The sequence below is a fragment of the Lycium barbarum genome, chromosome 11 (assembly GCF_019175385.1).
Source record: "Lycium barbarum isolate Lr01 chromosome 11, ASM1917538v2, whole genome shotgun sequence".
Lineage (NCBI taxonomy): Eukaryota > Viridiplantae > Streptophyta > Magnoliopsida > Solanales > Solanaceae > Lycium > Lycium barbarum.
This window is the reverse complement of record NC_083347.1, coordinates 77,648,492-77,662,817: the sequence shown is the minus strand read 5'-3', so window position 1 is coordinate 77,662,817 and position 14,326 is coordinate 77,648,492. Positions and strand designations below refer to the sequence as shown.

General features: G+C 34.2%; 1 protein-coding gene across 1 annotated transcript; it reads right to left on the bottom strand.

The window, feature by feature from the left end:
• Positions 1-6,038: 6,038 nt before the first annotated feature.
• Positions 6,039-9,120, bottom strand: LOC132618737 (V-type proton ATPase subunit G1-like). The gene is made up of 4 exons (XM_060333735.1): positions 8,945-9,120; positions 7,645-7,746; positions 7,454-7,554; positions 6,039-6,673 (listed from the first exon to the last, which is right to left on the bottom strand). Exons 2-4 carry the CDS (start codon positions 7,730-7,732, stop codon positions 6,530-6,532), a joined length of 333 nt encoding a protein of 110 aa, XP_060189718.1. The 5' UTR covers positions 7,733-7,746; positions 8,945-9,120; the 3' UTR covers positions 6,039-6,529.
• Positions 9,121-14,326: the final 5,206 nt, after the last annotated feature.

The window sequence follows — 14,326 nt, the reverse complement described above, 5'->3', positions numbered from 1 at the left end:
AAAGAATAATACCAACAGTTGTAGCTCCGGATGAAATGGAGATCCTCTATGCAGTCCCTGGACAAGGAATCTAAGGCTCAAGCCTGTCTCCCTGCCCACCTGCGGGCAGGACGCAGCGTCCACAAACAAAAGGACGTCAGTACGAGGAATGTACTGAGTATGTAAAGCATAGTCAATAACATAATTAAAGCATAAGAAATAACATAAGATAGACGAGTTATGAAATGAAATATCTAGGTATACCTTTAGCGATGTTCGTCATATTTAATTACCCTCTTTCTAATGGGAAACTTTCATTTCATACATTCATACATTTAGAAGCATCATACCCGACCATGATAGGTTCGGTGTCTTACATACCCGACCATGATAAGGTTCGGTGTTATACATACCTGGCCCTACCAAGGCTCGGTGTTATCCGTACCCAACTGCAGTGGTGTGCACGCGATAAATATCATACCCGGCCATATAAGCTCGGTGTTACATAATAGTCATTCATACTTATACACGTATACATAAGAGTCTATAAGTCTCATCAACATCATTATCATCATCGTTTTCATTACATCTATCCTTAGAGGATCAACTATCATATAAGGGAAGCAATAGAATCGTGAAAGTATCGAAGATCATGAGCTTTAGTGACTTTAGAGATAGAATCATTTGGAAGCCATTATGGAACTCATGAAAGGGTATATAGCAACTGAACCATGCCTTAATGAAAGAAGGGTTAGCCTTACATACCTCTTTGTCTTCTTAACTACTTAACGTTCACTGTCGAAGCTTGAACAATCTATATACTTCTTTGTCTTCTTAACTACTTAACGTTCATTGTCGAAGCTTGAACAAGCTACATTTAGAAGGATTCATACCATAGTTAAGCCTTAATAATAATCTTAAATCCAAACTAAAATAATTCATGATCTAATAAAAATTGAGCAGCATTTCCCTTATTTCGTCAACTTCCACAATATTACAAAACAAGTCCCAACAACCACAATAACTTCCATAATATCATAATCAAATAATTACATTCCATTAATCCTTCAAAATTCATCCTCATGCTCAACTTATACTAGCAACTTCACACCCATTCTTAGCACATTTTCATACAATACTTCCTCATCACCATTACTACCTTCCATAACAAGATTATCTCCATATTATACTAAGAATCATGACTCAAGTTAGCTTACTACTCAAAAACATCATAAAAGTTACATTTAGCCCTCATTTTCTACTTTCTTCTTCTACCCAAGTTCTTTAACAACCAAGCATTCATGATAACATGAAATAAGGGCAAAAAATAACCTTTCATCTCATGGGAATGAGCTTTGGAGCAGCTACCAACTTATGTAAAAACCCTAGCTTCAATGCCCAAGTATACCTTGAAATCTACCAACCCTAGGGAGCCTTCTAACACATGAACACTTTGATTCTTGTTATTTGATCTTTGAAATCTCTTGGGTTTGAGTGAAATATGTTGGGAAAAGGGTTTTGGAGCTTTGGAGAGCTTGGAAGAAATGTGGGAAATGAAAATAAAGTGAGGGTCGTCCATGCTTATAAAAAGAAAATTCTGAACCGACCCGATTATACGGCCAATTATACGGGCCATATAATTTATACGGTCCGTATAATTAGACCGTATAATCTTACCAGGCTGCACCCTTCTCTGGAAGAAATCTACGGACCATTATACGGGCCGTATAATTTATACGGTCCGTACAAATATCCGTACAACTGGGAATTTCCAAATTTCATTCTCGTCGACTCGTTTGACTTCCAATCCTCGTGGAACCTTTTTGGAACTTATATAACACTTCATTAACCATACAATAGGCCCTATAGCAGCCCCTCAAGATATTGCTAAATAAATATTAGCTCAATTATAGCGGAAACCTTCCGAACACGACTTACATTTCACTTCCTTCTACAAACAAAACTTCTCATATTCGTATGACTCGAAATCTTATAGTATGCACCTTAAGCTATCTAATACTTTCTTTAATCTCATGAGGGTTTCATAATCACTTTAAGCTCACGTTAGCCTACTCACAAGGCAACAAATCCGAAATTTTCGAGATGTAACATTCTTCCCCCCTTTGGTACATTCATCCTCGAATGTTAGGTTCTTGGAAATTCTACAAAAATTTCACCAAAGTTTCCCCTATAATATGGCACTACCCTCCTGCAACAGCAACCCAAAATACACCGCCTCACAGGGCTACAACAACAACATCAATAACCATGGCCACACACGACCAGGAAAACATCAAAGAAAGCACTACATACCTGAGGATAATGGCATCTCTGCCTGAGTTCTAAAAGATCATCTGGACCTCTCAAAATTGACGGATTCCCGAAAAAGGTCCGCTTACCAAAAAGCCAACTTTGAGTCAACTCGTTTTCACTTTAAGCCCAAATTTCTCACAAAGTCACCCAAATCATATCCAATGACCTCGGGAAGCGTCTCAACGGTCCTCTCGGGTAAAATGTGAGCTAAACAAGCTCGGGAAAGGGTCAAAAGCACCAAAAATGCAATAACGACCAAACGGATCGTTACAGAAATGCTGAGAGAGATTTAGTTTGTGCTAAGAGTAGAAGGTTGCCTGATTGCACAAACATAGTTGCAGAAGTTGTGACTATCAAGGAAGGACTGGAATATTGTGTTGTTAATCAGTTATTTCCTCTTGTTTTGGAAACAAATTCCCTCACCATGGAAAACATTCTGGAGGGGCTATGGGAAACTCCTTGGAGTATGGCTATGGAAGTAAATGTTATCAACAACATGAGAAGGGATAAGAATGTGCAAATTGGCCATGTGCTAAGGGAAGGAAATAGCCTGGCAGATTATTCTCACTAACTTAGCTTTTAATTATGCAACAATCTTTCAATCCAACGATTTTCAGGAAGTTCCTTTAGCTTGGAGAGAGATTATGAATTCAGACAAATCTTATATACCATATATAAGATCAATAACAATATAAAGAAGATGCTAACATGAAAATTTATCTAGAAGTAAAATCACAGTTACAGTACATAAATTAGCAAGTGTAGTTGTAGATGCTATAAAAGAACTACAACTAAATAAATTGATTAAGCCTGTCATTTTCTCCTAATGGTGATATCAACATCTCATTATGTTCATTCTGTTAGCAGGGAACAAAGGGTGGAAATCTAGTTATAGTAATCTCAAAACTGCAGCTATACTTTATACATTGATGACTGAAGAACAAGTTTAAAGATATACAAGTTGTCTACATTAGCCTGAAGCACATTCAGTTCATTTTGATTCCATGCACCTGGTGAGAGCTCTAAGGTGTTTATAAATGCCGTCAAATCAAGGCTACTAGACAGTTATACATCATTAGACTGATTTCTTTCCATGTTGCTTTATTTTTGAAAATCAGACTTGGTGTTATCCAAATACTGGTTTCATTTGTTTCTGCTAGCCAGCTTTGGTTAGTTCTATAAGACTATCTTGATTTTAATAAATTTCCACCGACTATTTGGTGGACTTAAAAAAACACAAATAGCGAGACATATGTAGTGAGAGCAGAGTCAACACCAGAGTCTCGAAGGTCCCAACTAGTGCAGGAACAAAGAACATGTTCCTATCAGGATATATCATTCAGTTCTTGAGTTCTAATAGTTAGGTTATTAGTGTGGTTCCATTTATTTACTTTTCTTAGTGATTGTAATAGGTGTTTATTGAGTCGCAAGGGACTTCTCGGATTGGGTGTAGTCATTGAAGAGAGAGTATAGAGAGCCAACAGTTTGGAACTGTTGAAGAAGAGGGAGTTAGGACAGGAATTGTTTGGAACAATCCCGTAGGTGTAAAGGTTATTGTAACATAAGTTGCTCGAGTTTAGTGGAAAGTTTGTGAAACTCCTACAGAGGTAGGTCGTGGTTTTACCTTCCTTCAACATGGAGCTTTTCCACGCTGAATTTTGTATTGATTTTATTATTTTGCACTTTGCCATCTTGCGTAGTTTCTCAAAGAACATATTCTTTGAGTGTTTAGGTCCTAGCCCAGTTTATCATGAACCATTCGTATGATACACACCCCTTTTAGCATGACGTAAGCTTAAAACTTTTTGAAATTTTCTGGGGTGCTAAAAGCATTCCTTTAATCAAGAGAATATGATTCAAACATATTGGAGGTTCTACCTTAGATTGTGAACTTAAATTTTATAACTTATTAGAACTAATGATTTGATCTTCTGAGAATAAATTAAACTTTATACACCATATATACAACATATTATCTGTTGTATCTATAAGTAAAGGCGCACACAAACAAATCAATGATCTTTTTAATGCGAGTCTTTATTAAATAGAATAAATAATTATTTTATAGCAAATATTATATCTAAACGCATAATTAATAGTATGTATCATAATTCCCAACGATCTCCCACTAAAAAGTTTAGTCATGGAAATTATTATAATAAACACTATACCGAATTACATGATTAATAGTATGGCCCAACATTCTTTCTAATACAAGAATGAGCAATCCTAAAACACCTAAAAAGATCAATTATCTTTCATTACCTCTTTCTTTTTGTTATTCTACTTAAAAAAAAATAAAAAATATAACACCGCGAACAAAATTTTATCCAACTTCAAACCAAAAACAGGTAAACACGCATATCACTTTTTTAATGTATTAATGAACCAAACATTCATAAAAGAAAGTATATCAACATAATAATTTAGAAATGTTCATCCCAAACTATAATTGTGATATAATTTTATCTACAAATCAAAGACTCATAAGTGTTTCGTGTGTAAAAAAAATGGAAAAGAGTCAAAACCTTTCACCTATTGGATGTCAATTGCTCTTAACATTAATTTTTAGATTAAGAATGTCACTCCTTCCACTTATTAGACTCAAACTTCTCTTAACGTTTAATTTCGAGTTGAAATGGCCCCTTTTAACAAAATTATGAGATGACATATATTGAATTTTAACTAAATAGGGTTGCACTGATTCGTTGGTTCATGTGGCCCCAACCATAAATAACCCGACCAATCAAGGTTTATAGAAAATAACTAAAAACCATTTGTCAGTACCCAATTTATTTGATGTTGCACGTCTTTTGACTAAATGAATTTAAAAGACAACAATATCTTCTTCATTTGAAGCTCTGATTTTTTGTTCAATACTGATGCAAACATGCTCCAATAAATTTGAGATCTAGTTCAACTCAGATTCATCATCCTTTTGTAATGGTAGATTCTTAAAAATCTACTTTTTCATGATTCTTAGAAATTCAGCCCCAACAATTTTGAAACAATAAATTCGAATGGGTTGAATGTAATATCCACGTGGATAAGTACCATCTATTTAAATAAAGCACACAAATTGTGCTCTAATAGGTATAAGGAAAGAAACTTTTAACCCGAAAATTAATGTTATAGGCAATTGGAGTTTAAAAAATTGAAGAGGGATAAATTGAAACCATGGGCATTTTTTACCCAGATAGTGAGTTTAATAATCTTGAAGACCGGAATATAAATTTGTTTAGTATTCTTGAAGACCGGAATGTAAATTTTAAGAATATCTGAATTATTGAAGAATTTCAAAAGCAGACAGGTTGATTTTCGGAAACTAACTTCTCTTGTTTCCAATCCACTCTAATTTTCTAAGCATCATATTTATGAACTACAACAAAATATTTTGTGCCTAGTTATGTTTTAAAAATATCATACAATACTGAGTGTACACACTTTCTTTTATGAATATCTCAAACAAAGAAACAGGAAAATTTGTGTGTCCCGTATCATGACTTGAAGTTCCCATGAAACGTTTTGATATAAAAGCTACACCCTTCATTTGGAATATTGGAAATGGAAAAAAGAAAAGAAATTGACGTAATAACTTTTTATGGCCTTTTGTTTTTTTTTTGTCAGATAAAATTTTATCCATTGAAGAGAGAACTTCATTAGCATTGAGGGAAAATATTTTTAGCAAAAACAAAATTTTTGTCCCATTTTCCTTTGCTTTCATTTGCCTTTGCGCGCTTTCCGAATTAGGAGAAAATGACAAAAATGGTATTATGTTATAGGATAGGTTCAAAACAGTTTTTTAAATATGTGTTGAACAGGTTTGGTCTATTAAGTTTGTTAACAATTAACACTTCTAGTCTACGTCAAATACTTACCAACCTCTATCTGTTAAATTTGATCGGAACGTTGAAAAAGAAAAATTTAACCATAAATATCAAAAAAGTCCCACAAATCCTAAAATATGCAACATAGAAAAAACTACACTAAATACTAAAAAGGTATAAAAATAACTGAAACTACACGCAAAAATAAATCAAAAAAAACATAGACAAAAAAAAGTGCACCTCTAAATATTATATAATTCCTGTCAAATCTAATAGACAGTTCAATAAATATTTGATAGACTTAAGGACCAAAACTGTTCAATGCACAGTTAAGAGATTATTTTGAACCTATCCTTAAATATAAAGGACCATTTTTGTCATTTTCTCTATTATTTAGTACCTTCACGAATCTAAGTTTTAATAGTTGAAATGTATTTCATGAGCATTGCAATAACATCAGGAGATACTTCGGAGCCTGCTTTCTTCAGTTGCTGAATCTTTTGCTCAGTTTCTATCTCAAGCCTCTTTTCGGTTGAGTCGGAACTTCCACTGGTCTGTATATATATCAAATAAATAATAGGGGTCTATTCGAAATCATTCTATAGAATCAATAGGCATAATGCATAGATAGATACTTAAATTTGACTTTTACCGTCAGTTGAACATATCAACTTACAAGATAATCATCTAGATACCCCAACTCGTCTACACTATGTCAGTTGAATACTCCAACTTTACAAAATGATCATGCCAGTTGAATGCTCCAACTTTACAAAATGATCATTTAGGTACCTTCAAATTTTATGTGCCACGTCAGCGTCAAGTGTTCATGAGACACAGTGGGAACGAGTTTCGGTGTCTAAATGTGCATTCTCAAAGTTAAAGTATTTCGTTGTCAATTGAAACCAAATTAAGGTGTATATATATATATATACACACTATGTCCCATCAGTATATTTGTACAATGAGTTATCCTAAGTCTTTGAAGTATGGAGTAGTTAAATAGTAATAATTTGTAACAAGACATATAATTTTTACAACAAAATCACATTTTTTAACTTATCAGTAAATCCCTTTTCAATAAATCATTTCCAAAGAACATCTCTAGTTAAGTATCTACGCGCACTTCCACGTCTTGATTGGAAATTCATAGTGTCAATTGTCTCTTAACATCATAAATTATTCAATATGACCAAAAGTAATGGTCATATCGATTACTTTTGGAGATTTTTGTTGAGTTCTTTGTTTCGCATCCATTATGATTTTGATAACCAATTTCAATCAAAAATCGGCTTATTTAATCAAAGAGAAAAGACAATTTAAAAGAGAAAAACCTCAGATAGTTTCTGTTTGTACTCAACTTCCAGATGGGAACGATAATTTGTCACTTCCATCTCAGCTTCTTCTTTTGCTTGCCTCAACCTTGTCATTTTAACTTAAAAGGTAGCAAAACACATAATTAAGACTAATCCTTACCAATTTCATGAAGAAGAAGCAGCTTTCCAAAATTACACTAAATATTTACCATTTCTAGCAGCATAAACAATTTGTTGGGCTTCCTGTTCAGCAATGAGTAGCATCTGAATGCCTCCTTGTCCTCTCATTGAATCCATCGCAGCTTCTAAGCCTGAATACGAGGAAAAAAACATTTACGCTATCAGATCACTTATAAAGTACTAATTACATGTAACTCTCTATGATAAACAATAGTAACCTGATAAGTAATGTAAATAAATTTTTATAGTTAATGTATTGTAATTACCAATGTGTAACTTTTCCGAAAACAAATATACTATTAGATCACTTAGAGGATAATTACATGTGCTAACTTTTTATGATAAATATCACTAATTGGTAACATAATAAAAATTGTACTTACCTTGTTATAATAGATAAAAGCTAGGTGAACAAGTACAATCATATACTATAAGTGAATTTTTATTGAGTTGATTTCTTAAATGATCGTTCAAGTTTTAATTTTTTTTAATCAAAATCACTAAACTAATTTGTGTAACTATAAAATCAGTCAGTTTATGGATAGCTTCTTAATAAATATGGAAAACATATGAAATTATCATTTTTACAAATTTATCAATTAATGTTCATCAAGAGATTTATTTATAATTTATTATCTACTAAGTGATCCGATTATGTAAATATCTTTTACACTACTTTAATTGAAGTTACGAAGTAGGAGTACCAATTTTTTTATTATATATTTTCATATTTTTTACTTTTTATGTCATATAAACAGATGAAATTCCATCAATTTTACTTAGCTAAATATTCCCATTTCTTTTCTTTGGGATTTAAAGGAATTCTAAAATTTCTACATACTAGTTTAGAGGATTCTCCAAAGCGGCCAATAGAGAGAAAAAGAACGGGACATCAGAATGCCTCCTTTTCCTCAATCATTTTTTGCAATAAATGTTTCCAATCGAAAATGTTAATCAGCTTACTGTATCTGTTGTTCATTCTAATTTTGATGATTAAAATGATTGGCCGACTTAGATTACGGAAAACCTTGAAATGTGTTAGACGCAACATTTTAAACGCAAAAAAATCAATAAAAAAGAGGAAACTAAATATATATATATATATATATATATATATATATATAGAGAGAGAGAGAGAGAGAGAGAGAGAGAGAGAGGGGTCAATCAAATCGAAAAGAGGAGGAAGAATAATGAAGAAATATACATGAAAGTTACGTAGAAAGATATTAAAGCTACGTCAATATGGCTGAACATATTAAAGCAATTAATTGTTTATATATGAACAAACTTGTCTGTTTCACGATTAAATTAAATATATGAAATATGTACCTGAAACTGTTTGTATTAGAGCTAGCTAGGACCTCTGGAAAGTTACCTTTCTGAGCAGGAAAGTTAGGATATGGATATGAAGGGGAATAACGACTGAATAACAAAACTTGGATGTGATTTTAATTAAGCAGTTATAGGGATCCTATTAATTATACTTTGTCCTGGTTAATAGGATGGCTGTTTCAACATATGAAAGAACACGGTCAAAAAGTCTTGTGAATTATCGGGTCTATAATGCCTTTATATGTCATTTTTGTAGAATATAGTTTAGTTCCCAAAGAGAAAGCAAAGTGGAAAAGAAGCCACGTACGCCTTATTTGTTTGTTTTTTAAATCTAACTAGAGGGTTGAAGCCCGTATTGTGCACGGGCCCAATATGTTAGGCATTTAATGTTTTTCTTCCAATTGTAACGGGAAAACAATAAACATAGAGCCCTGTGATTGTAATAAAAATGGATATTGATAACTATAACACACAAAGTTTTCTGTAAATGGGTATAATATGACTTGTTTTCTATTCTTTATAATGTGCGCAGAAAAACATAAAGGTGCCCTTCCAATAACAGTCCAAAACGGCAGCCTCAGTTGCTGCATTTTTTTCCAGCTTTTGCTTCTTGTTGTTACAGAGCTCTAACACAATGGCTCAAAACTGGTTGAAGTTAAGTTGCATTTTCTTGAAAGCTGGCATTGCATACCCTGCTTCAATCAGTAGTGTTTGGGCCAGTTTATTTCCTTGAAAGAAGACTTCGTGGTTCAGCTGCAACACGTGGTTTAGATAGAAAGTAAAACCTGACAACGAATATTTTCGACTTTCCGATAAAAAGTAGTGAATGATTCTATATCAATTCAATCCCGAGAATCATCACAAAAGAAAACCTTGAAGATCAAGTGTAGTGGTCTGCAAGCTTCGCAATGCAAGCAATGCAATCCAAGCAGAGGTCAACTATCTTTTTCCCAAACTTTACACAGTTTCGATGGATTGAATTACTATTATTTCAACTCAACATAATCAAGTCCAAAAAAGAGTACTTTAAGGAGATAAAACAAAAGATGTATTCATTGGATTTAGAATAAGGTCAAGTTCGACCTATATTACGGGGGTACAAAGATGGTGTTATCTTCAATCACAAATATAAAAACATATTAATTGTCTATAAACATAAAAAAGGCAAGATATGAAACATCTCTAAGAAAATAAATTTATTTTCTCCGACGTGACTTAGGTTAGAGTTAACCACTTAAAAGTAACTTCAACTTACTTAGGATCAGATATAATTGAACAATGGAATTAAATTTAGTCCCAAATTTCGAACTCAAACTTGTTATTTTGATAAGATCCATCATTTTCATCCTCAACACTCCAAAGCTGTTGGGCTGAGAACTAAGAAGCAACGTCAAGAGTAAACTTTAGGTTGGTTTTTCTAATGGAGAAAAACAGGCCTTCTTGTGGTGGGCGGATAGGTGTCAGTGACTCGGTTCCATTGATATTTTTCTAGAAACTTATACCATAATAAATTTTTTTAATTATCTTATTAAGTATTTAACTAAAATTAGATTTTATTAACCATTCCAGTTATCTTGGTGAAAGTGAGAAATGGTGGAGCTGAGTTAGAGATATGCACAGGATGGAATGGGATTGCTGATATAAAGTCTAGAGGGATGTGTTGTTTGTTAAAAATGCAACTAATTTTTAGGAAATAAGGATTAGTAGCTTTAATACTTCTGTTCATTTTGGTGGTCTCAATTGTACAGTTAAACTGTAAAATCTCTCTACCAAGTGAACAAAGTTTCCAATTCCAAAGATATATTCAAACCAAGGAAGACAAAATCAGAACCAACATCTGAAGAATGTGAATACTAAATAAGCTATAAAAAATGAACTTACCAAAGATTTGTAATTTTCTATGTTGTCTTCGAATTGTCTGATTTTCATGTGAAGATGGAACTGAAAATGCAGCATAAAATTGAAGGAGAATTCAGAATACAAACCTTGAAAATCAAAATGATCTAAAAACTGAGAAAATGCATTTGCAAGAGTTCTTGTTGGACCTGAATGATGAATTCTTGATTGGCCTGAAATGGAAGGAGACAGAATTTAACAACTTAATTAGTAGTTTATATAGTTGGAGTGCTACATTTAGAAGTTTTTCGTTATATCATAATTCATATGCAAGCATTGCCCATAACTAAAGATCTTGCACATAACAAAATAAGAATCACCAACCTAAGATTTTCCAAGCACAACAAATAAACTAAAGAGTCCTTAAAGTTGACCCAAAAAGCTAAGTGTTTTCCTTTCTCTGAAGATTTCGAGATCTGAAAGGAAGGAGGATATAGTTTATTAGCTGCAACAAACCTCTTTTTGATTAAGTAGTTGCAACGAAATTCAAACTACAGGAAACAATACAAAGATGATTCTTACTCCTTTTCTCTGCCCATTCAAGCTAGTCCTTCATTTCTCATACTATACCTACAAAATGACATCCACAGCAGAGACAATGACCAACCTACTTAAGTAGTAATTGCAACTTGAATATACGACTTTTTTTCCGGGCCTGACGCAAATTTTCCTTCTCCAACAATGCCCTTGGAAATTAATCACACATTAAGTTGTTTTTATTGTTATCACCATTAGAGATGCTACAAATTGGAAGGAAAGAATAGAGAAGATGACTTGAGTTATTAATGGATTATAATCGTGACATCTTACACGATTAAAGCTTGAACAATTTTTTTTCGCTCTCTTCTCTCTCCTACGTTCCCATGCAACCCTAACTAACAAACCCTACTTTACCTATGGCCACCTTGGCCGCTGGCCAGCCGTCACCGGTGGGTGGTCAGCCTCCACCAACAACCAACACTATACACTACCCACCCCTCACTCACCCGCAATTCCACGATATTCAACCAACTCTCCCGTCCACTTCTTCTTCTCCAAGCTATGCTCAAACACTTGTGCATGGAACAACTCCCACGTCCAATTCCTTTTGTGATCCAATACCAATGAAGGAGGTAACATATGTTGATGGTATCCCTATGGTGCGTTGGACAACATCTGAAGTATCTAGAATGGAGTAGATTGAAAACCTACAACATGTCATTATTGGTAAGTTTTCTTATGGATGGCCGGAGTCAAAAGAATTAAGAACTATTATTCCTCAACAGTGTGGTGTGAAGGGAAAGTGTGATATTGGTTTCCTGAGAGATATACACTTATTGATAAGATGTTCTCTAATGGAGGATTTCATTACTATGTCTTCAAAGGGTGCTTTTTGGCTGAAATCCAAGGAGGGTTTTACGTATCAAATGAGGCCCTTAATTTATGACTCTAATTTTAAGGTTGAGGAAGAAACGTCAATAGCCATGGCTTGGATTTCTTTTCCAAACCTGCTTCTCACGTATTTTGTCAAAGAATCATTGTTTACTTTGGCATTTTTAGTTGGAAAACCCTTATTACTTGACATGGCCACTATAAACAAAACTAGACCTAACTGCACAAAGGTTAGGGTTCAACTAGATTTGTTATCTAATCTTCCTAAGTTTGTTATGATGGAAATTGAAGATGAGAAGACTAAGGAGATTAGGGTGGTAAAAGTGAGAATTCAGTATGATCATTTACCAAAGTATTGCACATAATGCATGTTGCAAGGCCATGAAAAATAGGACTGACGTGTATTGCATCCTGAATTGGTGGCAGACACAAAAGAGGATGCAAAGGAAGGGGAGAAGGAGCATGAGAAGGAGAATGTGTCAAATGTGGCTACAACCTCTACACTAGGAAGAAGGAGGAGACATCATGGATGGAGATATCCTGTGCAGACATATGTGCCTAAGGTTCTATCAAGTGGGAAAGTGGTTACTTATCCTGGAATCAATGACAAAAGGAAAAAGACAAGTAAGGATGTTGCTGATGCTAGGAACAAGAGTGTTCTTGCACCTGAAAGTGGAGATTCAACACATAACAATTTTGATGTGCTAGAGAAAATCACAGAAGAAAAAGTCAACAATAATGTAGAAGATAAGGGTCCAGATGACACTTATGTGTTAGTCAAGGAGGTAGAAAATGACAAGGAAGAAGCTACTCAACTATTTGATAAGAAAGGACTAGAGGAGCATGATCAGAGTTTGGAATCTTGTGTGGCAGTCAATGATGGAGAAGATAACATCAAAGATACAGAAAGAAAAATGGACCCAAATGCTGAACAATCAGTTTAGGCAACAAAAGATGGGCATAAAAGTGTGGGAGAAAGGGTTGATGAGGGTGTCATTGCTGGTGAGGTAGATGATACTGACAAAGATTTAGAGGACAGAGTTCAAAGGTATCAGGACCTCATAAAAGAAAATGTATGTGAGAAATTTACAGGCCATGTTTTTTCTAAGGATGGACATGCCTCAGAATTTATGATGGAATGTATTCAGGCTGAAGAAAAGGTTCAAGATGGTGATGGTACACATGAGAAGATGGGGCTAGAAGAGAACATTGATGATTTGCATGATTTAAACTCATGTGAGAAAGAAATGCAGACTGAGGATGCTGACAGGTTTGCAAATGCCAGGGGGAGTTGGTGGTTGCAGATAGTCAAAAACATCAGATATTAAGTATTCCACCTTTGTCTCAGGCTCAAGTCCAGGAAGTTGATTTGTCTCCTGATAATAATATGAATGATGGAAATTTGAGCATCTCAATTAATGACAATGGCATTGGTTCATTTCCTCCTGAGAGGGAGGTGATGAAGGAGTTGACAGTTATACAAGTGGAAAACAACAATGTGCAGCAACTGGTCAACCAAAGAAAACAATCTCCTTTGAAGGAATTGCATGATGTGATCTCTCATAATATTAATATGGGAGCTGAGGTGGAACATGATGAGGGCAAAAACAAATTCAAAGCAAGTGAAGAAGAGGCTTCAGTGGAGCAGGTTCTTAGTAATGTGGTAAAAGAAGCTGGCATCTCTCCAAGATCTAGACAAAAAGGCACCAAGAAGGGAAAGAAACAAGTAATTACAAACACTATTCTTATAAGAGTAGTACCAAAGAGAGGTTGTAAGCATATTTTTAAATGATGATGAAAACACTCTTTTGGAATATCAAGTCTGTGAACACACAACAAGCTTTTCACACAGTCCAAATGCTGCACAAACATCATAAATTTTCCATTATAGCTTTAATGGAGCCTTTTCAACACTTTAGGCATATTCAGAGATTTAGAATGAGGCTAGGCATGAGATATGCCCACTACAACTGCAATGGTAAAATATGGTTCTTTGTGAATGATAATGTGGATGTGGAGATCATACAGGATCTAGAACAACAAATAACTGTAAAGCTGTTGTTCCAAGAGTGGAATAAGTCACTGGAGGTAACAATGGTATATGCAAAGTGT